The following is a 27,065-nucleotide window of genomic DNA, read 5'->3' as shown; positions in this document are numbered from 1 at the left end:
TTGGAATTACATTTTCTCTGTAGATCAATTTGGGGAAGAATATACATCTTTAAAATTTTGAGTCTTCCGACCTATGAACGTGGTTTATAGGTCTTTGCTATTTAGGCTGTGTCTTTCTGTAAAATTGTTCAAATTTATTTTTGTTTTCTATATTAATTTTTGTCTGTTTTCTTTATAAATTCTTACCAATGATTTATTGATTCTTTTGGATTTTCTGTGTTGACCATAGTATTTGGTTTTTGTTTTGTTGACCATAAGATTGTCTGTAAGTGGTGTTTTTCAACCTTTCTTGGCCTTAGAATACTTTCAGCTTCATTTACCATGTCTCAGACTTACACTCTTGTTTTCTTGTATTTCTTGTCTTTTTGTTTAACCTGAGAGGCATCCTTGTTAATCTTGCATTTTACAGCCCCACCCTGTCTGCATTCACTTATGTGCATTTCCCATTTTTCTTTGCTCTTTTTCCCGTCTTGCATCCTAGAGCTTTCATCTGGAATCTTTTTTTTTGCTTCAGATACACCCTTTGAGAGTCTCCTGCACTGGATATTTGCTGGTGACAGACGGTCTCAGTTTTAATTTGAAAAGGTCTTTCACTTTGGTCTCCTTGAAAGTTCATTTCTCGGGATGTAGAATTCTCGACTGACAGTTACGTCTCCTGTCTTGCTTCTGTCGTTGGCTGTTAAGAAGTCGGCTTCTTTGATGCCAATCCTTGTTTTTTCTCCGGGCCATTTTAAGATCTCTTTGGTTTTGTTTGATGTCCTTTGATTTCATTACAGGAGGTCCAGGGGTGGATATCTTTGTATTTATCCTTTTGGGGGTTAGTTGGGCTTCTTGGCTCTGTTTTTGGTATCTTGTGGCATAGTAAGGACAGAGACTTTGAGAGCCAGGCTACCTCGAGTTTGAATGTTAGCTCTGCCAGGTACCAGCTCTCAGACTGCGTTCTCAGCCGCCTTGTGTATCGGTCGCCTCGAATGTAAGAGGCGGTAATACTGACACCTCATTGTGAAGATCACATCCTTTATAGATCTTACACCAGCAAAGGCTTAACCTTCACTTAGATTTCGTTCTTAGTATTTCTTGTTTCTTTGCCGGTTTGCTGATGTTTTTCAAGACGTTTTTCATATTTAATCCGGCAATTTTAAGTTGTTTTCAGTGGCAGTCTGCCTGGGCAACTAGTTTGTCATTACAACTAGAAACCGAGGCCCTGTACAACATCATCTTTCTATGTTCAGAGCGTGCGTGCTCTCCTGCTGGCCCGCGTGTGCTCTGTCTCCCTTTTTCACGTGTAAATGATTGGAGGTGGTTGTATTTCTCAAAGCGTCATTAGTGAAATCCTCATCCAGTTTGATGTTAGGATCTTCAGCAGAGGGTGGCTGAAAAGCAAAGTTGAATAAGGTTTTTGTTTGAAAAGAATTTGGACTGTTGGTCTTTGGAGCAGTCAGCATTCGGCCTCGTGTCTTCCCTTTTCTGCCTGTGCCTGCGTCCCGGCGGGAGCTGATATGTGGGATGAGAAACCTGAAGTACCACACGGCACCGAAGTGCTCCAATGTGGTTGCCCTCACTCGCTCAGTAGGCCAAGGAAGGGACTTCCGTTTTGGAGCGATGGCTAGCCGTGGTCATTGGCAAAGGTGTTTCTCATTCATTTGGTTTCTGGTGGATGCTCTCATCAGAAATCCTGTGGCCTAGGGATGGGTCCGGGAAAGGGTTGATGGAGTCTTTGTAACTGTTGCTGTGGAGAGGCACCCCGGACCCTCACTGCCGGTCAGATTGCAGAGGTACCCGGGGTGGGGATTGGTGATTCTGATTGACGTAGCCAGTCTTGCCAGGATTTAATATGAAGATGTGTTGTGCTTCCTCCCGGTCTCGAGTAGCTCATTTCGACCTCATTGTGCTTCCCCCGCCTTCCCTAGTTGCAAGCAGAGGCACCCAGACTGGCTGAATATCAGGCGTACATCGATTTTGAGATGAAAATCGGCGACCCTGCTCGCGTCCAGTTGATCTTCGAGCGCGCCCTGGTCGAGAACTGCCTTGTCCCAGATTTGTGGATCCGCTACAGTCAGTACCTAGTAAGACGACCTGATTTGTTCTAATAACTTCGTTTCCTTTTTACCGATTGAGAGTCTATGCGAAGGAACTCAGCCAGGGCGCTGGGAGTCAGCCGTGTGCTGCTCCTCTCTGCGCTCTCTGCGCTCTCCCCTTTCCCTCCTCTTCCTTTCGCCCTGTTGGCCAACCCGTGAGGTTCTGCTGTTTCAAGTCCTATCAGACTGATCACGCTAACTGTGGGAAAAATGGGCACGGTTTTCCTGTTGAGGGCTTTGCGACACCAATGTTTTTCTTTTCACTTTGTATTCTGGAGAAAATGTACACCTGGCACATAGATGAGGAAAGGCGGAACCTGGCGTGCCGTCACCCAGCTTCAACGGTTAACTCACGGCACTAGTCTAGTTCCATCTGTGTGCTTACCTTCTTCCCCCTTCCAGAAGTCACATTTCACTGGCGAGTACGTCAGTATGTGCGTATAAAAGATTTGAGTCAGGGTGCAAACCGGGTCCATCCACGCGGCTAGGCTGATATCCCTTAAAGCTGTTTTCATCTCTGGTCTCCCCTCTCCTCAATTCCCCTTTGCGATTTTTTTGTCGAAGAGACCAGTCACGAGAATTTCTAAGGAAATTTCTTTTGTCAGCTGGTCGTGCTGGAAAGGTCTCGTGGATGGTGAAGCCTGTAACAGTAGCATTTTATCTCCTCACCGTGAACTTCTTCATCGTAGGATCGGCAGCTGAAAGTAAAGGATTTGGTTTTATCTGTGCATAATCGTGCCGTTAGAAACTGCCCCTGGACAGTTGCCCTGTGGAGCCGTTACCTCTTGGCCATGGAAAGACACGGAGTTGACCATCAAGTGATTTCCGGTGCGAATGCTTTTGTGGGAAGACTCTTAAACTTTCTGTTCCAAGCCAGAAAGATAGCTGTCACAGAGTCATTAGGTCAGCCTTTCCCTGGGTGTTGAGTTTGGGATATTGGGTATTAGTGACAAAAAAGGCCCTAAGTGGGAGATAACTTGGTTGTGCTTTTGTCTTCTCAGAGCCAAAGAATGCTGACATTCTTTGTGATTTTCCAAGAAGTTGGGTCTTCTCTCCAGTCTGACTTGGCCTGGAATTCTCTTAGTGTGGGACATCGTGTGGAATTTACCCCTTTTAGAACACGGTCCAAATCCTGTAGTAGCTTTTCTTTTGAACATGTCTCTCTAGCTCACTTCACTTTGTTGTATCCTATCATTATTGTTTTAAGTCATACAGTATCTGATAGTCAGTAGAGGTTTTTGTAACAATCTTGAGAACTTATATTAACTTCTTTTTGAATTGGTAACAAATCCTGGCTTTTTCTTCAATTCCAGCGACCTTCGAGAAAGCTTTGAGTGCCGGCTTCATTCAGGCCACTGATTATGTGGAAATTTGGCAGGCGTACCTTGATTACCTGAGGAGAAGGGTTGATTTCAAACAAGGTATTTAAATTCGTGTGTCAGATTCGGTTTTGACTTTTTTCTCAACATACCTTCTGCTGAGATGTCCCAGGTTGCCCAGATACATCATGATTAGGCAGATGATGTAGACCAGCCACTGGTAACTGTTTGCCCCCAGAAATTTTGGCTATTTAAATCTTCTTCTTCTTTTTTTTTTTTTTCAACGTTTATTTATTTTTGGGACAGAGAGAGACAGAGCATGAACGGGGGAGGGGCAGAGAGAGAGGGAGACACAGAATCGGAAACAGGCTCCAGGCTCTGAGCCATCAGCCCAGAGCCCGACGCGGGGCTCGAACTCACGGACCGCGAGATCGTGACCTGGCTGAAGTCGGACGCTTAACCGACTGCGCCACCCAGGCGCCCCTGCTATTTAAATCTTCTAACAAGTCCTGCTGTGGATTGTAAAGGAAGAGAGTTAAGGTCCTTCTCTTATTCTGGCTCCTGCCAGCCTCTTTCGTCTCATTTCTCTCCTCTCTCCCCTCTATAGATCCTAAATAGTTCTTTAGGTAGGACTCCTGTATGTCTTTTAAATCTTTGAATCTCTGTAGGATCCCCTGCCTTCTTCCCTTTTCTCGTCAAAAAAAAAAAAAAAAAAAAAAAAAAAAAAAAGCATCAGAAACCCCTGACTTGCCCTCATGCAGGTGGCCTTCAGCCATTCTCCCAGCTGGGCAAGACCCCCTCTGCTGTGGTCCCACACACGGCACCCTGTGCTCACCTTTGTGGTGCTGTCCGTGATGGGTGCTGTTGTAGCCTTTCTCCCCAGCTATGTGATGAGGGCAGGAGCTGATGCCAGATGCACAACAGGCTCCCAGGAGTTGCACTGTGGGATTTAAAAAATAAAAAAGACATGGTACGTGGCTTCACGAAGCCAAACCTCTTTTGCAATTTCTGACAGACTCCAGTAAAGAGCTGGAAGAGCTGAGGTCTGCGTTCACTCGCGCCTTGGAGTATCTGAAGCAGGAGGTGGAGGAGCGTAAGTGTGGCTTCGACCTGTTCCCTTTTCCGCTCGTCTCCTGTTCTTGGTGGATGCGCCTTCTCAGTCAGAGGCTCTGGGTCTCTAAATTGATTTCTGATTTTGACTAACTCTGTTCTTACAGGTTTCAATGAGAGCGGAGATCCAAGCTGCATGATCATGCAGAACTGGGCTCGGATTGAGGTAAATGTTTCCGACACGCCTGTCGGTTCCAGCCCGCTTTGAAGGATGCGTGTGTCGTTAATGTGGCTAAAGTTGAGTCCGAATCTTAGGTGATGGTCCAGGGTCTGTAAGGATCTCTGTTACATATCTAGCTCGGTGCACATTCACTCATACCTCAGAGAAAACACTGGCACGCAGTTAAGGAGCTATGCGGCGGACATTGGAACGCCCATCACTCTGCACCTCTTGCCTCCGTCCCTCAGTGCCTTGTTCGTCAGGCTGTACCGGGTGTGGACTGTTCGCCAGGTGTTTCACTGTGTGCTGGGGAGATAGACCTGCCTCGTGCTCCTAAGGCTTTCATCTCGTGTAGGAGACAGGAGTTTGACGGATAATTAGGGGACACAGTGAATTGAGTGTTATTGTTGGGCCAGGGACCCCGAATCAAGAAGATACGGAACCCGCCCTTGATCAGCTCACAGAACTGTGAAATTCTTTTTTTTTAATATATATTTATTATGTTTATTTTTGAGAGAGAGAAAGAGAGGGAGAGAGCGGGGAGGGGCAGAGAGAGAGAGGGAGACACAGAGTCTGAAGCGGGCTCCAGGCTCCAAGCTGTCAGCACAGAGCCCGATGCGGGGGCTCGAACCCACGAACCGCGAGATCATCACCTGAGCCGCAGTCGGACGCTTAACCGACTGAGCCCCCCAGGCACTTCCAGAATTGTGAAATTCGAAGCACATCTTATTTTCTGAGAGGGGTCAGGTCAAAGAAACGGATGTCTGTCAGGTTCACAGAGAGGTTCACTTGCCCAAGTGGCACAGCAGGGGGCCTCCTCCTAGAGCAGTCTTTCTTTCTCCGCATTGCCTCAGATTAAACACTCGTAGTTCAGCTTGATAAAAATAAAACACAATTGTCCAGCTAGTTCTGTCGTAAGTACCTGTGGGCTCCTGCTCTTTGCTCTCAAATAGGTTAGGCAGGCAGCTAGAGGCTTGTCCCCTTGGAGAGGCTGGAGTGGTTGAGCCGAGCCCGTCGCCGTGGAAGGTGGCTGGGAATGTCCAGGGAGTTACGTCATCACATGCACAGTTAGTGGGGGGTTTTTAAAGCATGTCTGTTTGAGGTGTGTTTTGTTATGGGTGCCAACGTCGGTAAGGTTTGAATCTTTCCTAATGGAGCCCATTAATGCGTTTCAGGCTCGACTGTGCAATAACATGCAGAAAGCTCGGGAACTCTGGGACAGCATCATGACCAAAGGGAACGCCAAGTATGCCAACATGTGGCTTGAATATTACAACCTGGAAAGGTAACTGATCTGGGGGTGCTTTTGGTGGTGCTTGTCAGGGGTAACCCGTCTTCCCTCCCGGCTGACTCCTGCCAGCTTGGGCCTGCTCCTTACCTCAGGCTGGTCCCCCCCACCCCAATTAGCCTCTCTTTTGTTGGGGGCTGTGTGTATAATGGGCGAGGCTAGGGAACCGAACCTACTGTTTTATGCTTGGGCTTGTCTTACAGCCGTGCGTTTCTTTCTGCTTGTTATTTTGGTTTGTTTTGAATTTTTGGAGATGAATGTTTTATGTGACTTTTGGGGGGAACTATTTTTTATATTTGCTTTGGATGTAAGAGTAGAAACTATTAAAAAACGAAGAGAAAAAAACCCCAAATTTTCTGTAGCGACAGACCCAGAGGACATAACCCTTGTTAGCTAATAGTTTGGGTATGTTCTTTGAGATTTTTTTAGATTTAAATTTTTTAAAAATTATTTTTATTTTAGGGGCACCTGGGTGGCTGAGTCGGTTAAGCGCCAGACTTTGGCTTAGGTCATGATCTCACGGTTTGTGGGTTTGAGCTCCGTGTGCTGACGGCTCAGAGCCTGGCGCCTGCTTCGGATTCTGTGTCTCCCTCTCTCTCGGCCCCTCCCCTTCTCACAGTCTGTCTCTTTCTCTCTCTCTCTCTCTCTCTCTCTCTCAAAAATAAATAAACAGTAAAAAAAATTATTTTTATTTTATTTTTTTGAGGAAGCGCATGCACGAGTTAGGGAGGGGCACAGGGAGAGGGAAGAATCTAAAGCAGGTTCCACGCCCAGTGCAGACCCCCATGTGGGGCTCGATCCCATGACTGTGAGATCATGGCCTGAGCCTAAATCAAGAGTTGAATGCTTAAGTGACTGAGCCACCCAGGTGCTCTGTAATAGAAAATGGAATGATAGCGTACATTATAAATCTCTGAAGCTATTTTAAATAAATAAGATGTGACCAATGATATTTATCATGGGGGGAAGATGTAAAAAATATGACCAGCTTTTCTATTTCATTGTGTCTTGAGCATTGTGTGTTAATACATATATTTGTCTATATGTTTTTTTTGAGTATTTTGGATTTTACCCCAATTTAAAAAACAACATGTACTCAAATTAAAACAGACACTTACAAAACTGTGTGGTAGAAAGTGAAAGTTTCTTCCCATCTCATCCCCAGAGATATGACTACTATTAAAGCTTATGAGCAGCGCCTGGGTGGCTCAGTGGGTTAAGCATCTGACTCTTGATTTTAGTTCAAGTCCTCACGGTTCGTGGGATTGGGCCCCGTATCAGGCTCTGCACTGACCGCATGGAGCCTGCTTGGGATATTCTGTCTCTCTCTCCCTCTCTCCCCCTCTCCCTCTCTCCCTCTCTCCCCCTCTCCCCCTCCCCCCCCACCCTCTCTCTCTGGCTCTCCCCTATGCACACATGTGCTATCTAAAAATAACTAACCATTTAAAAAAAAAAAAAAAGCTTGTTGAATATTCCTCTAGACCAGCAGTTCTCAGATTTTTTGGTCAGGATCCCTTACACTCTTAAAGTTTGAGAACCCTGAACAGCTTTTGTTTATGTGAGTTCTGTGTATTTAATGGACCACATTAGAAACATTGATACATCTTCCTAAGTATCAATATCACTGTATTAGAAAGTGAAAGATTGAAACATAATTTTATTGTCACAATAATAAATTCATTATGTTTACCGTAAAGGATATATCATTTATGAAAAATGATTAATTTCCAAACCCCGAAATAACTTAGAAAAGTGGCATGGTTTTGTATTTTTGCGAGTATCATTGGTTTGGGTTAGAAGATTGCTGGATTTTGCATTTGCTGTATTGTGAATTTGCATTGAAGAATATGAAGAAAATTTGGCTTCACGCAGATAGGAGGCTAGAAGAGAGAAGGGGTATTTTAATAAGCTTTTCAGATAAGTATGGATATTCTTTCATACTAGAGCAAGATTCGGCAAGTAGTATTTTCTTTAAAAAGTTTATTTAGATGTTTTTATTTATTTTTGAGACAGAGAAAAAGCACGAGCTGGGGAAGGGGCAGAGAGAGAGGGAGACAGGAACTGAAGCGGGCTCCACACTAACAGCAGAGAGCCTGATGCGGGGCTCAAACTCATGAGTTTTGAGATCATGACCTGAGCCGAAGTCAGACGCTTAGCCGACCAAGCCACCCAGGCGCCCCAGCAAGTAGTTTCTTAATAGTTGCGATGTGGCACCTGAAACCGTATCATTGAATTTCTGAGACTCTTCTGCTAATATCTATTGGTCTGTTTTGTACTTTGAACGGACCTTTTACCAAATATGCATGGTTCTGTGACCTGCATTGTTCATGTGGAAAATACTCAATTACTGAGTCATGCAGCTCTACACAGTATCGACACATTTCATAATACGGTATTTTTTTTTTTTTTAATTTTTTTTTTTCAACGTTTATTTATTTTTGGGACAGAGAGAGACAGAGCATGAACGGGGGAGGGGCAGAGAGAGAGGGAGACACAGAATCGGAAACAGGCTCCAGGCTCTGAGCCATCAGCCCAGAGCCCGACGCGGGGCTCGAACTCGCGGACCGCGAGATCGTGACCTGGCTGAAGTCGGACCCTTAACCGACTGCGCCACCCAGGCGCCCCCATAATACGGTATTTTAAAAGGTATCGGTATTTTAAAAGGTATCGTTTTGTTCATGTCCGCTGTGATCTTAGAAAAGTCTCTTAAGGTGGAACCTGTCAGCCTCAAAGTGGCAGATACAGATTTTCCTAAATCGGGATTTTCACTCAAAAGTTGCGCTGTTAACATGGCAACAGATACAGTTCGTGGTTTTCCTTGAAGTGACGAACCCACTTCATTAATTTTCAGAAATGTCTGCCGGATTCTCAGGTCTCCATAACCATAGGTTTTGTCGCTCAGCTCTTTTCTCAAGTAAAAAATGTTGTTTCATGAGAAAACAGACTAGTTCAGCTTGCCCCCTAAACAAAAGGATCTCTTCTTTGGGACAACCGTCATACTCGGGTGTGCAAAAAAGGCACTTTATGTGTGCACATCTCCTTTTGCCCCACAGGATGTGAAAACTGTGCTGCCTTGATTTGTGCTAAGGGCCATCGTAGCTTTTGCACCATCAGTGCAAATGTCAGCACGGTGAAAAAGTCAACTCGTGTTCAGTAACAACAAAAGTAGTTTTGACTTTGCACATCCCCTCCCTGAAAGGGTCTCGGAGACCCTCTGGGGTGACGTGGATCATACTCGGAGAACCGCCGCTCTAATTTTTTATTTTTTAGTGTCCTAATATGTATTTATAATATTTACATATGTTTGTAAGTTTTTAAAAAATAGAAATGGGAACACAGTGTTTCATAACTGCTGTTACTAAGAGAATATTGTTGATTGTGATGAGCAGTCTTTCCACTGCTCATCACAATCAACAATATTCTCTTAGTAACAGCAGTTACCAAAAGATGGGACTCTGGGCATGAAATCCGGCAGTCTGCTGGATTAGTGATTCTTCCCTTGGGTAGGACAGCATTCTAGAGTTTCTCTAGGGACTTGATCAAGTTATATGGCATTCTTAGATCTCCCACCTGTGTTGCATATGCCAGTGCTGTAAAGGCAGGTCCCCTGGTCGCAGACTACTGCCCCAGGTGCATTTTCCTGTAGCATCTGGTTGCTAAAGGCAAGAGTGGCTTAGAAGAAAGCCTTAGCTTTTGACTGGAGGAGAAAGGAGAAGGTATTACAAGTAGCTGTGGTGCAAAGAGCTGTGGGCAGTTCGGGAAGCTAGGGCCTCCTCAGAAGCTAGCGTTGTCGCAGAGCTTCGGATCTTGTGACGCTGCCTGTGAGAACACGGCCTCTCCTTCTCTGTGCCTGCTGCTTTGTGTCCTGGTGGCAGCCATGGTTTGTTTTCTGTCCTAGGGCACACGGTGACACCCAGCACTGTAGGAAGGCTCTGCACCGGGCCGTCCAGTGCACCAGTGACTACCCCGAGCACGTCTGTGAAGTGTTGCTCACCATGGAGAGGACAGAAGGTGGGGACCCTCCGCTCTCGGCTTCTGGCTTGGAGTCTGTCCCGTTTGCCAGTTGGTCTCAAGACTGTAGTCTAAGGACAGACTGTGTACGGGTACCGCCGCTCAGATGGCACTCAGCGATCAGAGCGTTGATGGCACTCGCCAGTGAGTCCACATCCTCTCGCCCCTCTTCTGAGAGTCTCTGGGTACAAGGAGGGCTCTCTGTGATGCGCCCTGGCACAGGGTTCTCTTCATTCTTTGCGGTGGGCAAAGCAGCCCTGTCTGCTCACGAGGGACCGGCAGCACTCCTCCCTCACCCCCGGTCATGACAGAGACAGCTCCAGTCTTGTGCCCTGGGGAGCCAGCTCGCAGTTCAGAGTCCCTGCTCTAGCACGATGTCACGCACACGAAAGGCCCGTTGAGGCGCAAAGGGCTGAACATGGCCTTCGGTGGGGTGTGCGTCCCTTGTCCTAGCTGAGAGCCTCGGTATTAAGTTCTCAGTAGGAAATTGCATTTACCTATGGGTGTTGATCTAGATTTGGGGTACGATCCCCTCGGAACTGGAAACAAAACACGGAAGCAACAAAAGCAAATAAAAAACACCCTAACATTTATCATTTGAGCAGCTCTTAAAATCCTTCATCTTCGTTAAATGCCTTGTACCCGTTACATTAGAATGTCTTCTTAATCTTTGCCGTGGAAAGCCCAGAATAGATCGTATTCTGGTTTTCAAGTCTCTTCTAAAAGAAAAGGGATGTTTTAGACATATCTGGGAGGACTATTCACATTCTGAAAAGCTCAAGCCTGCCATAAGGAAGTCCTAAAATGGGGAGCCGACTCTCCGGTTTTTATTGTCTGATGGGAGAGACCTCCGGTAGAGCTGTGGGGAAATTAAGAAAATTTTATACTGCTGCATCCTTGCAAATGCAAAAAAGTTAAAGTTTGCTTCTCTTTCTCTCAAGGTACTCTAGAAGATTGGGATATAGCTGTTCAGAAAACCGAAACTCGATTAGCTCGTGTTAATGAGCAGAGAATTAAGGTGATGATGCTTATTTAAAGTCTTCAGAACCTCTGCTAGCTGTTTTGACTGTGTTTCGTATGAATATTTCTTGTCAAAACCTTTGAGGTCTTAAGTATCGTTTGCTCAGAGAATATTAATTAGTGAAACACTTGAATCCGCATTGAAGCCTATCTTGTATCATTTTCTTGGATTGGCTCAAAATTTGAGCCCCAGCAATAAGTATGTAGTGGGGGGGATTTGGGACCTAAAAGTTATTGGGCTATAGTTGAAAGGGATAGAATGGAGTCCCACGTAGCCTGGTGATTGGAACTTGAACCCGTCCCAGTTAATGAGAGCCCCGGTTTTACGATGTGTTTCTTCCTTTTGGTGAGTAATTCCTGGGGACACTGCAGAGCATCCTGTAGACTCGAGAGACAGAACCCTAAGAATCCTGGATAAGCCCTGGCCGGGAAAGTTGTGAGGACACCCTCCTCCTCCTCCTGGCGACCTCTCCTCTCCCTGGGGTAGTGAATTTCCACTCCCAAGTCCCCTTCCCTCACCACTCCCCACGGGTCCGTAGAGTTCCCGCAGTCGCTGCATTTTAGTGATGCGTCCGTGTTCCCAACTTCCCAGGTTGCGGAGAAGGAAGCGGCGCTCGCCCAGCAAGAAGAAGAAAAGGCAGAACAGCGGAAGAGGGCCCGGGCTGAGAAGAAGGCGTTAAAAAAGAAGAAAAAGACCAGAGGCGCAGACAAGCGCAAAGCAGAAGAGGATGATGAGAAAGAGTGGGGCGATGATGAAGAAGGTAAAGCTTTCTGGAAATGCTACTTGGGAGCGTCTCCAAGTTCCAGTGAAGTTATGAAAAACATCCAGAGAACTTTTGTCTTAAGCCATGTGAGAATAAGTTGCTCGCATGGTGCCCCGTCACCCTTCCTGTCCCTCTCCACCGTCCACGTGCGTGACCTCCCCCTGCTCGGGCTCCACGCCGTGTACCATTCCCTGCCCTGCAGCCACCTCGGCCTGTCTTCCCAGCCTCCACTCCCTCCACTGTGCCATCGGCCCCCCTCCGCCTGCCTGCTGTGTGGAACCCCCCCTCACCCACTCGGGCTCCCACACCCCAGCTGCCCCTGCCCCTCATCCTCTCAGGCTCCAGCATCCCGCACCGCAGCCCCAGCCTGTGCGGGCACCTGCCTTGTTCGGCCTGCCAAATGGTTCTGACTTGGTAGAGTCTTCAGCCAGTGTTTCTCTTGCCCCTGCCATTCCAGGGCTGGGCAGGTGTGGGTCAGGTTTATTTCAGCAATGTCAGTCAAGGTAAAAGCATTGTCTCCAGACATTAAGGGACGCCATACGTTTTCCTAGTACAATGGTGTCAACCAGAGGGAAACAGTAACGGAGCCATCATCCAATTGAACGACCTTTTGCTTATGCACCTTTTGGGGCCTTCAGAATGACCATGTATGGGTAGCTCACAGTCCTAGGGCTCCAGGTTTAGCAGGAAAGGCAGATGTGACGTGACTGCAGTGGTGGGTAGTCAGGATCGTGGGAGAGCACGGTGTGGATTAATGGCGGAGGCCGAAGGGCCACTGGCGGGTCAGCTGTCTGCAGGAAAGACTTCACGCATCTCGACACCTGGAGGCGGGAGGGATCGCTGTCAAGTGCAAAGGAAGGGAAAGGTAAACCAAACAGAGTGCCACTGACAGCGAGGCACGAGGCACAGAAGAGCCTGGCATTTTCTCTGAGTGGCAGGTAGCTGGGTTTGAGCCCCGATGCGTGCTGGGGGCGGTGTGCTGGCGTACGGGAGGCTGGGGGAGGCGAGGCCGGAGGAGCTGGCCGGCCTGCCCACTCGGGGCCACTCTTGAATGCAGCGTGCAATGGTTAGACTTCATTAGGAGGGCAGTGGGGAGTTGATGGAAAGGTCTGGAAGTGGGGCCAGTGCCAATTGGCTTCCAGGACCGTTCCTCAGGAGGCAGTGGGGCAGATGGGTTGGAGTGGAATGTTGTTAAACTCTGCTGAAGGACACGAGACAGCAGTGAACAGTTTAGGGACTGCAGTGCTATGTAGATGTGGAGCCCGTACTGCACAGTCATCCAAGAGGCTTGTTTAAATTCAAGTCTCCCGGCCCCATCCCTCCGTTGCTGCCCCAGCAAAAGGGGTACTGGAGCATTTGCCACCTGAAGTTGGAGATCCCCTGCCCTTTGATGCAAGTGACTCTTGAACCTTGAGGGTTAGGGGTGCCAACCTCCGGCACAGTCAAAAATCCGCGTGTAACTTTTGATTCCCCCCAAACTTAACTACTGCTAGCCTACCGTTGACTGGGAGCCTTCCCGGGATGCTGTCAGCAGTTGACTAACACATATTTTGTGCGTCACGTATGTTTTATACTGTATGCTTATAATGAGGCTAGAGAAAAAACGTAATTGCAAAAACCAGAAGAGAAAGTACATTTCCATGCTGAATGGTATTTATCAGAAAAGTCCACGTGCAAGTGCACCTGCGCAGTTCAAAACCGTGTTGTTCAGGGATCAACTGTATAATTAAGAGTGGACGATGGGGGACGCCTGGGTGGCTCAGTCAGTTAAGCATCACCTTCAGCTCAGGTCATGATCTCGTGGTGTGCGAGTTCGAGCCCCGCGTCGGGCTCTGTGCTGACAGCTCAGAGCCTGGACCCTGCTTCGGCTTCTGTCTCCCTCTCTCTCTCTGCCCCTCCCCCGCTGACACACACACTCTCTCAAAAATAAAAAAACATTAGGAAGAAAAAAGAGTGGGTGATGGGGGCTTAAGTGATCACCTGATTTAGTCCACCTACCTGAATGTAACTGAGGCCCAGAAAGTGGGGGGACAAGTTGAATGGGTGAAGCAAGACTTGACAGAGGGCGTGGTATGGCCCAGGTCCAGAGAGTGTGTCCTGGGCAGCTGCCACAGACCAGCCGTTTGTGGTGGGAGGAGAACTTTCCCACAAGAGCACTTACGGGGAACAGCTCGCTGAAGAGAAGAAATTTTTTTCTTTTAATTTTTTTTTTTAACGTTTTATTTATTTTTGAGACAGAAAGAGACAGAGCATGAACGGGGGAGGGGCAGAGAGAGAGGGAGACACAGAATCGGAAGCAGGCTCCAGGCTCTGAGCCATCAGCCCAGAGCCCGACGCGGGGCTCGAACTCCCGGACCGCGAGATCGTGACCTGGCTGAAGTCGGACGCTTAACCGACTGCGCCACCCAGGCGCCCCGAAGAGAAGAAATCTTAATCGTTGCTACTTTGCTTCCTTCGACCTGTAGAGCAGCCTTCCAAACGCAGAAAGGTTGAGGACAGCACTCCCTCAGCTGGAGAAGCACAGGACCGAGAGCCGGAAGCGGGACTCTTGGGGAAAAGTGTGCCCGTGGACGTGGACCCCCCCTCCAAGCAGAAGGAGAGGGCGGCCGCCCTGAAGAGGGACGTGCCCAAGGTGCCCCACGACAGCAGCAAGGACAGCATCACCGTCTTCGTCAGCAACCTGCCCTACAGCATGAGTGAGCCGGACGTGCAGCTCCGGCCGCTCTTTGAGGCCTGTGGGGAGGTGGCGGAGATCCGGCCCATCTTCAGCAACCGGGGCGATTTCCGAGGCTATTGCTACGTGGAGTTTAAAGAGGAGAAGTCCGCCCTGCAGGCGCTGGAGTTAGACCGGAAGAACGTAGAAGGGAGGCCGATGTTTGTTTCCCCCTGTGTGGATAAGAGCAAAAATCCCGATTTCAAGGTGGGTCTGTGCAACACGACGCCTTTCGTGTTGGGTTGCTGCGGGCAGAGCGAACGCTTTTCTCCTGGAGCCGCTAACATTTAGCGTCCACGTGCGGTATCTGTAGTCTGGTAACTGCCGCGTTAACCGGGTCTGTTCTGAGCTGGGTAGCTGAGGCCTGACTCCTGGCTCGGTTTCTTCGAGCCCGCGCTGGTTGACACGTGATGAGAACATTAGGAACCGTAACAATGGCTGCTTGCCGCCGAATTTAGCAGTGGAGAGGGGGCGAGGGGGCCGTGTGAGGTATTTAACATACTGCCTTGTCGGCTCCTTGCCCACACTAGGAGAACAGCGGCTTCCATTCTTGCCATGTTCTGGAAGAGGAAGTTAAAGTGACTTGCTTGGAGTGGTGCCATTAACAATTCACAGCACCCAGGGGCGCCTGGGGGGCTCAGTGGGTTAAGCGTCAGACTTTGTCTCAGGTCACGATGCGGCTGTTCGTGGGTTCGAGCCCCACATCAGTTTTCTGTGCTGACAGCTCGGAGCCTGGAGCCTGCCTCAGATTCTGTGTCTCCCTCGCTCTCTGCCCCTCCTCTGCTCATGCTTTCTCACTCAAAAATAACAAACATTAAAAACAAACAAACAAACAAAAAAACCAATCTGTGGCGCCCAGGGTTGGCTCCCGTCTCCGGGCTGAGTCTGGTATGCACTAGGGTGTGGTGTGCTGGATGGGGCTGTGGGTGCTTGACTTCGTTTCCCTCCCTTCTTTCTGTAGGTGTTCAGGTACAGCACTGCCCTGGAGAAACACAAGCTGTTTGTCTCGGGCCTGCCTTTTTCCTGCACTAAAGAGGAACTGGAAGAGATCTGTAAGGCTCATGGCACCGTGAAGGACATCAGGCTGGTTACCAACCGGGCGGGCAAACCGAAGGTCAGTGTCTGCGCGCGATGCGTTAGCCTCCCAAGGCTCGGGCCAGCCTCGTTCTCCATCTGTTCAGGCTGTTAGGTTCTGAGTGGGTTTCTGGTTTGTCTGCTGAGAAACGACAGGTTGACAGAATGATAGGACACTTGGTTCTACTTGCATTTGGACTCGGATTGGCTCGTTTCCAGCTAATTATGCTAAAAAGAATAGGGCATCGGCCGTGGCGGGGAACCTGCCCTGAATTAGCGGGGGCCTCAGCGCAGACCCCTGGCTGTGAGGTGTGGGCGAGGTGCCCTCTTCCGGAGCGAGCGCCCTCTTGCCCAGGCTGGCCCCTTCACTAGGCCTCCAGCCACCACTTCCCGTCCCTCCCCGAGACCCCATCACGTCCTCCCCTTAGCCCCCCTGGGCACCTTGCAAGATCCTTTTTGTGCGACATTCTGAGTAGTTGTTCAGGCACGTGTTTGGATGACCTCTCGTTCCCCCGGCCGTCCAGGGTGATGGAGAGTTGAAGACTGTGAAGCAAGGAGGGGCCGAGGTGCAGACCTGAGGGCTCATCCCGTGTCCAGCCGCCTCATCCATTTGTTTTTGCTGGATTTATACTGGTCCGTCTGTCCGTTTCTTTCTTTCCTTCGTTATTCTTATCTTTTTTTTCTTTCCTTTTTTTTTTTTGCTGGAGCAAGCATGAGGTGTACCGACCTCACAAAGATGATCTGAAGTTACGGTCGGTGGCAGAAACAGAGAGGAAGAGCAGGGCCAGCGAATAAATCTGTAGACAAAGGACGGTGGCGGTGGGGGGAGGGAACCCGATGACGGGGTGCCTGCCCGGTACCGGCTTCCAGAACTGAGGGAGGAAGTCGGGTCTGGCTGCGCAGCACCTGACCTGACGGCTCTGGCTCCGCCTCTTTCAGGGCCTGGCTTATGTGGAGTACGAAAGTGAATCTCAGGCGTCACAGGCCGTACTGAAGATGGATGGCATGACTGTCAAAGAGAATGTCATCAAAGTGGCCATCAGCAATCCCCCTCAGAGGAAGGTTCCAGAGAAGCCAGAAGCAAGGAGAGCGCCAGGTGGTGCCTTGGTGCCGCGGCAGATTTATGGAGCGTAAGTGCTTGCGTGCCACCGGGCGCAGACTCCGTCCTGGCCGGCGCCGCTAGCTGGTTTCCTGCTAGTCACGCGGGTTTGGGCAGAGAGCCAGGGCCTGCCGTGCTGGGGACGCTCACCGTGGCTCACCAGAGCAGGGTGCCCGGAGCAGGTCCGCACGGCGCGTGAGCCAGGGAGCGGAGCCCTTCTGGTGTTCACGGTTTATACACGTGACTTATTTGAGGGCGGTCGGTTTCTAGGCGGCGGTTATTTTAAAGCCTCCTTTGGCAGTAGGGTCCATACGTGTGGATTCAGAAGCTTGCCGGGGTGACCTGTAGCCCCAGCTATAATCCTCGTAAGAGCCAGGTTTTCAGCCGGTAGGAATGAGACGGCAAAATTGTGACGTTAGTTGGTGAGGTCCGAAGGATGACAGCATTTTGATCCGCCCTGCTCGTGACTGTATTGCACAGGGTTGGTGTTTGCCAAAATTGTGGAAGGGGCAGTTTGTTAAACCGGTTTTTGCCAGTTCAAAGTCAGGGAGAACGGGGATCATCTTTACCTTTCTGGTATTCACTCTTCACCTCTTAACTTTGTGCTCTGTGCATTGAGAGAAACTTGTCTCGTAACAGACTGCAGAAATGACCCTTGAAAGTACAGTCTTCACCTTTTAGCTTTGGGTGATATAAGACCGTCCTGGCTTCTTTTCCCAAATCAAGGAGGGGCCGTGAATTGTTGCTTGGAAAGGATACATTCGGTGTTTGCTCTTCCAGGCGGGGGAAGGGAAGAACCCAGCTCTCCCTGCTGCCTCGTGCCCTGCAGCGCCCGGGCGCCCCGGCCGCTCAGGCTGAGAACGGCCCCGCCCCGCGGCCAGCGGTCACCACCTCAGCGGCCACCGAGGCACCCAAGATGTCCAATGCTGATTTTGCCAAGTTGCTTCTGAGAAAGTGAATGGGACTGTGGAGAAGGGAAATGCCTTACTTCATGCTGGCCAGGAAGACCACCCGGCACCCGGCGGTACTCTGGGCATGGAGGGGCCCGGGGCAGCACCCCGTTGCACATTTTCCTCTGGGTTAGACAGAAAGGGATGAGGGTGTCCAAGGCAAGAGGCTTGAAGCGCTCCCTCATATTGAGGGCAATAGGAGGAAAATGATCACTCCGTGGTTGGGCCCAGGGTGTAGTTTCCTAAAATATTTTTGTGTCTTATGGAGTGAGAAACAGAAGTGAAACTCAAACACCGTTTTGAGACCCACCTGTCCAAATGTTTTCGGCCAGCTCTGGCCCCCTTTTATAAGACACTTCTCTTACACCTTGCACAGCACACGTGCCCGTCACTCTTTTAATTTTAAAAGACAAAATGGCAGATGCTAGTAATTCACCAGAATGGCCTATTTTAGTAAAGGGGTGGTGGGGATAGGGGAAGTCACCTAAAAAAAAATTGATGGATTTTTGTTCAAGGGGGCTGTGCGCGTTTTTATATTATGTATTTGTAAATGACACATCGACCCATTGTTTTATGTTTCCTAAAAGCCGAGTCTTTGTGACATTTGTTTTGTCTGGGAGTTCTGTGCGCCACCTGCCGTGGACCATTTTGTTTGCCTAGTGTTGAGTGAACTGTATTCTTTGTCTAAACATCGCGTTTCAGCCCTTTGGTTTTGTTTAAATGCCATGTCAAGTGCAAACTTAAATTCTTCCCACTTAGCTTTGTTTATTAAACTGAAGTTCTCTTAAAAACTTCTTGCCGAATGGTACTCAGATGTTCATTCAAACCCGGACGTGTTTTGAGATGGGTGCACTTGGTGTTACCTAACACATGTGTGAATAGAACTTTTCTAAGTCCAATCCTGTTGTCCCTTTGATTTAAATCCTTTCCGTTGTGATGGGTCTTCAGTTTTAAACTTTACTTTGCAGCATGTTGGCACTGCAGCTTTTAAGCTTTTTTTTTTTTTTTTTTTTTTTACCTCTCTGCTTCTATCAAATATTTATTGCTTTAAGAGCAGCATTGCCAGTCCAATAGGGAAACAGACTTTGTAAAGACACTCTGGGGGAAGAAATCAGGAAATGCTTTCATGTGTGATGGAAATCAACCCACCTCTCTGGTTTTTTAAGTTTCTGTGCATCAGGCTTTACTACATTTTTCACAGAAAACTGTAAGCATTATACAAAAGCACAGACAGAAGAGCAAAAGGAAGTCCTTACGCGCCTGCCACTGAGCCTCAGCATTTCCCATCTAGCGCATCGGCCTTCATTTCTGCCCCCACCCCCTCCTGCCTGTTACGGACATCACAGGACTCCCCCAGTAACGGCGTAGCACCTGCCTCAAAGACATAAAGACCTAAAGGTCACAGTATTGTCATCATCCCTAGAAACATGAGCAGTCATGCCTTCGTGTCCTCAGCTATCCATATGGCCAGTTTCCTGTTGTTCTGTAAATGTATCCCCCGCCCCCCACCCCGGTAAGTTAGGATCGGTTGATAAACCTCCCAAGGCTTTTAATCTGAAGGTTCCCCTCTACCTTGTCTTTCTCTTTGGCACAAAACATTTTTTGTCAGGTGTTACTTCTGAATTAAATTCAAGTAGTGGCTGCTGGAAGCAGCCAGAAGAACGTGTGCTGTGACCCTGGTTCCTCCTGTGCTCTTTGGAATATGGCCACTCACCCTCCTGCAGAAGCCTGCTCGCTGGGTGAGGGGACTGGGGATGCTCAGGGACGGCTGCCGAGGAGCCACGAATATTCCCTTCCTGATCCAGGTTAATGTGGCTTTACTCTCGCGGCTTCCCGTCTTACTGTTCTGTTTTCTTGATGGGGGCAGCCTTCTGCCCTCACTTTGTGCTCTCGCCTGTCAACACAGGCCCATCACAGAGTTGAACCTCTTCAGGCTGGAGCTCAGGGTGTTGATGGCTCTAGAAACAGACTTGTCGGGAACATGTGAGTGGGTCTATGTGTTTTCCCCAGGAAACGAAGAACTGTTGGCAAACAGGAGCACGAAATGGCACGCAGTTGGGAGTGTCAGTGACAGGTCGGTGACTTCTCCCTGCCGGCACAGGTAGGTGGCTAACCTAATGGGTTCTGTCCCATTTTCCTGTTGAAATTACCGTCTGGGATCTGTTTTCTGCCACAACAATCTAAATAGGACTTCACGTTCTGCAAGAATTCCTCCTTCATCCTCGTAACAAACGGGAACAGCTCTTGGATAAGACAGCCGAGTCTCGGGCCTTTCTGTCGTAAAATACTTTACTAGAGTCAGTCATCTGTTAAAATAACATCCTTCGCAACAGAACTAAAGCGCACGCTTTTCTATAGTACAGAGCGCCGCCGTCAGGCTTCCTTGGTGTGCCTATAACATCAAGAAGAGTTAGGTTGAAGAGCTACCTTACGGCAACGTGCAAATACGAAAAGATTTTTTATAGAGGTGTGAATATCACTCGGGGCCACTTCAGACATTTTTCTTAATCCTTCAGAGAGCTACTCTGCTAATTACACAGTTAAAGAGGTATACAGACACCTGCTACTTCAGAATAGTGACCTCCTTACCGTCAGTGTGTGACTTCTCAAGGCAGAGACCACACTTTGTATGTATTCACCATCATTTGGACCCTGACACAGTGCACTACGGTGTGAGATGTCCCGTGCTCCGTCACTGGGAGGGGGACCCATGGCCCTTTTGACTCTGAGGAGCACAGCAGCGGTCACCTTGTCGCCTCTGCCGTGTACTATCGATAGAGAACCTTCTTCCATAGAATGATGACGCAGAAACTTGGCCGTGTGGTACATTTTATCGTTTTACAAGTTCCTAGAAAAATAAGGCCACTGGAAGGCAATCTCTTTTGCTTCCCCGAGGGAATGCTGGACACCGTGCTGTACCCTGGCTGCGGGTGGTGGGGGTCAGGTGAGTACGTGGATCAAACTGCACGACAAGAGAGACACATCGGACTATGGCTAAGGGTTTTCCCTTGGTTTGGGAGACACTCCAGTTCGTTACCAAAAATGCATATTTGGTGTTCATAGGTGGCATCTGTTTTCTCAGATGTATTCTTGAATGTCTACCTACACAAGATGTTACAGAGTCAGACTTGGCCACGTGCACAATACCTGACTTGTGGTATGACCCAGTCGAGTGACGAACTCAGAACTTTGAGACTAAAACATCTGGCCTGAGTTGTTGCAAATGAAGTGTGAGAAACATTCAGACACAGAGAAAACCAAGCTGGCCGCTCCGCTATTCTTAATTAGAAAAAGAGTCTTGACAGGGAAAAAAAAAAAACCAGCCTCTGCGACTCGCGTTCGCAAGCCACCTAGGACTCAAAGACTTCCTTGAAATAAGCAAGGTATCTCACAGAGACGTTGTCAGCATTTTTTATTTTGTATCTCAAAAGTCTGCCCTACTAGTGAGAATTAGTCACAACGCTCATCTCTTTGTAGGGGAGCAAAACTCTCTCAGAAAGAAAGCTTTCCATTATTTCTCAGAACCGGGACCAGGTTCGCACCAAGAGTGCTGACCTCCCAGGTGAAGTCCCAGCACCTCTCAGCCAGTTTCATAGAAACACTTGGAGGAGTTACTCCTGGGGCCCTAGATCTCATTCCACACTCCCGGCCTCTCCCGACCCGAGTGCAAATTCTGCTCCAGAACCCGTGTTCTGGTCACACAAAGCGCACCGGTGCGCCCCCAGCGCCTACTGGGGCCACCACCACGGACAGCGGACACCACACAACATTTACTAGCTCAAAAGAAGAAAATAAATAACTTGGGCTGAGTTATAAGTTACCTTAAAGACAGGGCTTAATAATTTAGTTTTGTCGCTTTTTTAACGAAAACGTTTGGAGGTAAAGAACGCTTAAGTTCCTAATCGGTCTCCTTTTGCTCCGGGAGACGGCTAGGTTTCTAGAAATGCTAAGTGTTGCTTCCCACTGGGTCATCCCTTGGCACCAAGGGAGGCTCTCCGGGGTTAGGGCCTCACGGGCAGAGTCTCCTTAAACCCGGAATGGTTGGGCGTGGCCTCTGGCAGGGCCACCGGGTACTCGGTTGTGGCAAAGAGCAGGGTGTCCAGGGTGGTCTCCGTACACTTGGCGATGAAGCGGATGAACGGCCTCACGTCGCCTTCGTTGGCGACTTCCAGTACGTGGTAGTACTCGGACCTCTGCTCCTTGCGGATGGTGATGGGGGGGTAGCCCGCTTGCATCAGGATGAGGTTCATGAGCAGGCGCGAGGTCCTTCCGTTGCCGTCGATGAAAGGGTGGATGTAAACCAGTTTATAATGGGCCAGGGCCGCAAACTCCACCGGGTGCAGGTTCATGGCGTCCTCGGAGTTGAGCCACTGGATGAACTCCTCCATCTGCTTTTCCACGTCTTGAGGATGGGGAGGGATGTGATGTCCCACCAGGACCTGTGTCGTCCGAAACCTGCCAGCTTCCACTGGATCCACGTAACCCAGCACCCGCCTATGGATCTCCAGCACGTCGCCGATGGCCACAGAGCCGATGCGGGAAACCAGCGTTGTGTTGATGTACGTCATTGCTGCGTGCATGCCGATGACCTCGTTCTGCTCCTCCAGGCTTTTCCCTGGCACGGCATAGCGGGTCTCGAGGATGTGCCTGATTTCCGAGAGGGTGAGGGTGTTGCCCTCGATCGCGACCGTGTGGTAGATGTGATGGTAGTAGGTTTCCTCCATGACCCTGCGCAGCGCGGAGTTGCCCTTGGGGATGGACATGACCTTCTTCACTTTGCTGTCAATGATGCTGAAATACCTCTGGTCGATCTCCTCCACCAGCGGCAGTGTCCGGTCCCGGTTGACCAGTGCTTTCTCGTGGTAGGGCGAGATGGTCAACGCTCTGGCGTACAAGTAATCGGCCTGGACGATGTCCTTGTCCTCTTCGGAAAAGATGCCGAACTCGTTGAGCGCGTCTGCGAAGTCTGGGTCCATTTGGAGGGCGTGCAAGAAGAGCTTGTGGGCTTTCTCTCGCTTGCCTTGGCGTTTCATTTCCAGGGCTTGGTTCAGAGCTGCTTTGGCTTCCAACTTCCCAGCTAGAAGAGAGCCAAAGAAGCATGGGTAGGGAGGGCACGGGATGTTCAGGGGCGCTGTCCCCTGTGCCGGTGCTTCAGGGGGCTCGTCCCAGCACTCTCTCTGTGTGTGTGGATGCGTTTGTGCCCCATACCTGGTGTGTGTGTGTCCCCAGAGCCACAGCCTCCACCCTGGGAGGTATCACCTAGACTCCCCAGCCCCCAGCTTTCTGAGGGCCGAAGTGAGTGGCTGTGGCCACAACTCCTGTCAGGTGGCCCTCCTGTATGATCTTCTCAGCTCTCTGCTGTCCTGGATCAGTCCTGATGATGCTGATCCCTGCTCCTGTCCCTTCAGGCCTAGGCTGTGAACAGCGCCCCCCCCCCCCACCTCCACGCCCCGGTGCCAGGCCCTGGGGGCTTCCCCACCCCTGATCTGTTCTTTAAATCTTTTAACCCAGTGATTCTCAAGCAGGGGTGATTTTGTCCTTTAGAGGACATCCAGCAGCGTCTGAGACATGGTGGGGTGTCACAGTTAAGGGCGTGAGGGTGCTACTAGCATCCGGCGGGTAGAGACCAGGGTAGCTCAGCCTCCTAACAGTGCACCACAGAGGACAGCGCGGGGGTAGAAACTTCTCTAGCTCAAGCCCTCCCTCACCAGCCCTCCACCCACTGCTGAGGGTCATTAACACATACTTGGCTTCTTTTCCTTGGATGCCCAAGCCCTCTCACCCTCCGGGTCTCTGCCTGGTGCACTTTCCCCTCATGCCCTTTCCTTTTGGTCATTTTCCTATTTACACTGGGGTCTCAGCTGAGGCATCCCCTCCAGGGAGCCTTCCTGGTGTGCTCCCCTCCTTCCCCATCACCAGGCTGGTGATGCTGTGCGGCAGTCATTGGTCAGCTTGTCTGAGCCGGGAGCTCAGGGTAGACTTGTTCCCCTTAGTGGCCCTGTGTCCTGCACACACGACCCAGTATGCACTGTAAATATCTATGAAATTAACAAGTGTTGAGGAGAGCTGGCCAGTCTGTCTTACCTGGAGAGGCCTTGGTCCTGACCGCCAGCAGTGCCGCATCGCCGGAGGTGACACTGAGCTCTGTAGACGGGCTGGTACACTTGGTGACGGCATGCTGCACCCTGTCCAGCTTGCTCCTGAGCAGGTAGAAGCCTTTGAGCACGGTCAGACACTGCTCTTCGATGGGCCCCAGCGGCAGCAGCAGCGCCAGCAGGGACCCCAACACCATGCTCAGCAGCATCACCCACAGGAAGCGGCCCCAGACGGAGACCCACTTCGGTTCAGTCACTGCCATCACTGAAGCCATCGGCATGAGTGTCATCTGGACGGAGGGGCAGGCCCCCTGGACATACTCCGTTGCCTCAGAGCAGGATCTGCAGGGGACCAAGAGTTGTAGGGGATGAGGTGGGGGAAGGGGACACACGCAAGATATGTTGCTGACTTCAGCTGGGGCTTGGAGGCTCCCACACCTCTTACTTCACTATGACCAGGGGGATTGAGGCAAGGCAGGAAGTGCTTATAAACGGGGAGGCGCCAGCCCGAAAGACTGGTGCCACTTCCAGGCCGTTGGGACTCTGAGCAGTAATGCTACCGCACTCAACATTTATTGAGCGCTTACTGTGTGCCAGGCCCCATGCTAAGTACCAAGGACCTCATGCATACTATCTCTACCAGTCTCCAACAGGAGCAGATGCTATCTATCGTCCTCCCACTTCTCCAGATGAGGAAACAGGCTCAGAGACGAAGCCCCTCGCCCCAAGTCACCCAGTGAGTAAGTGACAGTCTTGGGACTTGAATTCAGGAACTCTCCCCCAACCTCCCTTGACCACAAATCTCTGTGGTCACACATCAAGATTGGCCAAGGCAGTTCTGGGGCCTAGTGTCTGACACACAGAACTATTTTTGTGGCCTGATTTACTGCCTCTTCATGCCCTCACCCTGGTATTAGCCACAGTGCTGCCCTCCCCTCTCTGGCCTTCCTTTCCTGGCCTGCCCAGCAACGATCTCACCTAGAGCTTGGGCAGTCCAAGCATCTCAAAACCTCCAGCTGTGGGCCAGAGTGGGTGACCCACTCCTCACCCACCATCGGGACAGTGGGCATGTGCTTGGGGCTGGCAGTGGAGGTGGAGGGGTCAGGTATGCAAGCACCATTATGCTGACAATAAGCATTTATTGGGCAACTATGGTGTACTGAGCACTGGGCTGCGGGGTAGCCATGCATTATCTCACTTACTCCTTAACACCTTATGAAGGAAAGCTACCCTTAGCTCCATTTTACAAAGGAAACTGAATCAGCAAGTCAGTTTCTAGAAGGCCATGGGAGTAAACAGAAGCATGAAGAATGAATCCTCAGTGCATCTAGGAAGAGTGCCCAGGTCTTAACCTCTACCTTATTCTCAACCAGGGCCCGTGTACCCCTATTCCGGCCTGCTTCTGGTGCTGGGCCTCCAAGACCCAGAAATGACTGATGAGGTTTGTGATCGCTCAGGGCTTAGAGGCTAATGGGGAAGCTGGCTCGTTGATAACATCTGAAATGGCTTGGTCTGCGCCCTAACGGGGGTACGCTTGGCGTCCTGTAGGGGTTTAGAGGAGGGTGTGAGTCACTGCTTCATCCAGGTGCTTTGTGCGGCTCCCGGAGGGACGGGATACACGGCAGGGCTGGAGTTCGCCAGGGACGCGGGTCTGCGCAGGGGAGGCAGGAGATGCGAATCTCACCCCTCGCTACCCTAGGAAGGGGGAAACTGACGCCCAGAGGGGCTGGGCTACAGTCCCTCTGAACCCCGCCCAGGACTCACTCCCCCGCCGCCCCCTGCCCAGCCGGCTCTTTCCGAGCCCCTTGGGCTCTCCCCCTCCTACCGCGCGCGGCTTCCGACCCTGCAGCCCACTTCCAGGCGCTCGGAGGCCCCGCAGCCGCCGGCTCCCAGGCCCTGCTCCGCCGCCGGCCTTCTGGCCCCGCCCCCGGCGCCTCGCCTCGCCATTGGGTGGTTCGCCACCCTCGTCGTGGCGGATTGGCTTCCCCAACCTGTCCGCCCCTCGGACTTCCGGGTTTTCGCGTCAGCTCCTGCTTCCCCGGGAAAGATGCGCCGTGGGCCACTCCCATTGGCTGGCTCCTGCGTTGGTCTCGTGCCCGCAGCGGCCAATAAGCAACAGGCGGGGCGGTGCCCGGGCGAGAGGCGGGAGTAGCGTGCGGAAAACCCGCGCGGGCGCGGAGATCTGCGGGTATGATAGATGCCGCGGTCGGAAACTGGTAATTCCGCCAGCCCCGGAGTGCTGTGCTTCCCTCTCCACGTCCTGGGGCCCTTCTCCTGGGCCTCCTTTTCCTTAGGTGTGAAATGAGGGTGCTCTCCACCCTGTTAGTCTGCCGTCACAGCCCCTTGTTCTTAGCCACGACGCTGTACCAGGGTTGCCGTCGTTTCTGACCTCTTTTCCTTTTCCTCCCTGAGTTTTTAATTTGGCATCCGCTCGAGAAGGAGCTGGCTGGTTTATTTAGCTTGCCAGGGACATAGAGATTTTTCCTTGAAGCAGAGAGCTGAAACTTCCGTCTTAGTTCACAAGTATTGAAATTAAACACCCAGGACGTGCCCAGAAATGCTAAGCATTAAGATGTTAGCCTATAGACTGGAGCCAGAGGGATCCCGGCCGAAGTTCAGACTTTGTCACCTCCGCTCTGTGAGACCTTCGGCAAGTTATTCCGAGCTTCAGTTTTTCCATTTGTAAAATGGAGACAAACTGCCTCGCCTTTGGCCCCAAGTTCAGGATTTGCAGGCCAGACTCTTCAAGATCTGACCTTTTCCATGACACACATTCCCCTCGGGAGCCACTATCAGGCAGTGGTTGTGGGCGTTTCCACCGGAAGCCACACAGCCCTGGGTTCCAATCCCGGCTCTGCCCCCTTGCAAACTGAGTTACATGCAGCGAGTGACTTGGTCTATCTCACCGGTTCCGTTTGCTTTTCAGTAAAATGGGGACAGTGTGATGACAGTACCTCATAGAGTTTTATGTGAGGGCGAAGTGAGGTCCTACATGTCTGGCACAAAGCTGACGTTTGGTGAGTATCTGCTGATGCAGGTATTCCTAGACAAGACACCAAGTCCTTGCTGTTTTTGTTATTCACAGAAGAAACTGTCAGAGCTGTAGGCTGCTCCAACCACGGGGGAGTGACTCCATGTCCTTTCTTAGGTCTCAGCCTGATCCAGTTGAGGGAAGCCACTGACCCACAGCACAAAGGAAGTGTCCCAACCCAGGCCAGAGGTGTGCTGTCATGAAAGATACCGTGGGGGCGTGGGGGGGCGGGGGGGCGGGTGCAGGGCATTGCAAGGTGAGGGACCAAACAGCTTTGGCCCTCGCGGGCCGCGCTTCCGCTTAGATCTGGTAACTCTTCCCCTATTCCCCCAGCTCCCGGCCCTTGGCATGGA

General features: G+C 50.6%; 2 protein-coding genes across 3 annotated transcripts in view; one reads left to right on the top strand and one right to left on the bottom strand.

Moving 5' to 3' along the window:
• SART3 (spliceosome associated factor 3, U4/U6 recycling protein) overlaps window positions 1-18,380 on the top strand; it is a 36,715-nt gene extending 18,335 nt beyond the window's left edge. For both annotated transcript variants that reach the window (XM_043557805.1, XM_043557808.1), the window contains exons 7-19: window positions 1,911-2,066; window positions 2,768-2,906; window positions 3,392-3,499; window positions 4,413-4,490; window positions 4,615-4,673; window positions 5,843-5,952; window positions 9,854-9,966; window positions 10,908-10,984; window positions 11,579-11,747; window positions 14,216-14,670; window positions 15,425-15,577; window positions 16,477-16,667; window positions 17,417-18,380. In XM_043557805.1, the coding sequence (XP_043413740.1) occupies window positions 1,911-2,066; window positions 2,768-2,906; window positions 3,392-3,499; window positions 4,413-4,490; window positions 4,615-4,673; window positions 5,843-5,952; window positions 9,854-9,966; window positions 10,908-10,984; window positions 11,579-11,747; window positions 14,216-14,670; window positions 15,425-15,577; window positions 16,477-16,667; window positions 17,417-17,594 (1,986 nt within the window). In that variant the 3' untranslated portion in view covers window positions 17,595-18,380. The remainder of the gene's footprint in view (window positions 1-1,910; window positions 2,067-2,767; window positions 2,907-3,391; window positions 3,500-4,412; window positions 4,491-4,614; window positions 4,674-5,842; window positions 5,953-9,853; window positions 9,967-10,907; window positions 10,985-11,578; window positions 11,748-14,215; window positions 14,671-15,424; window positions 15,578-16,476; window positions 16,668-17,416) is intronic.
• A 2,601-nt stretch (window positions 18,381-20,981) lies between these two features.
• FICD (FIC domain protein adenylyltransferase) lies at window positions 20,982-25,631 on the bottom strand. The gene is made up of 3 exons (XM_043557809.1): window positions 25,507-25,631; window positions 23,671-24,023; window positions 20,982-22,663 (listed from the first exon to the last, which is right to left on the bottom strand). The coding sequence occupies exons 1-3, from the start codon at window positions 25,626-25,628 to the stop codon at window positions 21,588-21,590; spliced, it is 1,551 nt and encodes a 516-aa protein (XP_043413744.1). The 5' UTR covers window positions 25,629-25,631; the 3' UTR covers window positions 20,982-21,587.
• Window positions 25,632-27,065: the final 1,434 nt, after the last annotated feature.

Source organism: Prionailurus bengalensis, chromosome D3 (genome assembly GCF_016509475.1).
Source record: "Prionailurus bengalensis isolate Pbe53 chromosome D3, Fcat_Pben_1.1_paternal_pri, whole genome shotgun sequence".
Taxonomy (NCBI): domain Eukaryota; kingdom Metazoa; phylum Chordata; class Mammalia; order Carnivora; family Felidae; genus Prionailurus; species Prionailurus bengalensis.
This window is presented reverse-complemented; position numbering and strand designations above follow the sequence as displayed.

Excerpts from the sequence above, each read along its gene's own strand:
- FICD (XM_043557809.1), bottom strand. The coding sequence starts at position 25,628 with ATGGCGAGGCGAGGCGCCGGGGGCGGGGCCAGAAGGCCGGCGGCGGAG. Across the intron at positions 24,024-25,506 it reads AGGGTCGGAAGCCGCGCGCG|ATCCTGCTCTGAGGCAACGG; the intron begins GTAGGAGGGGGA and ends GGTCCCCTGCAG. Across the intron at positions 22,664-23,670 it reads CAGGACCAAGGCCTCTCCAG|CTGGGAAGTTGGAAGCCAAA; the intron begins GTAAGACAGACT and ends GCTCTCTTCTAG.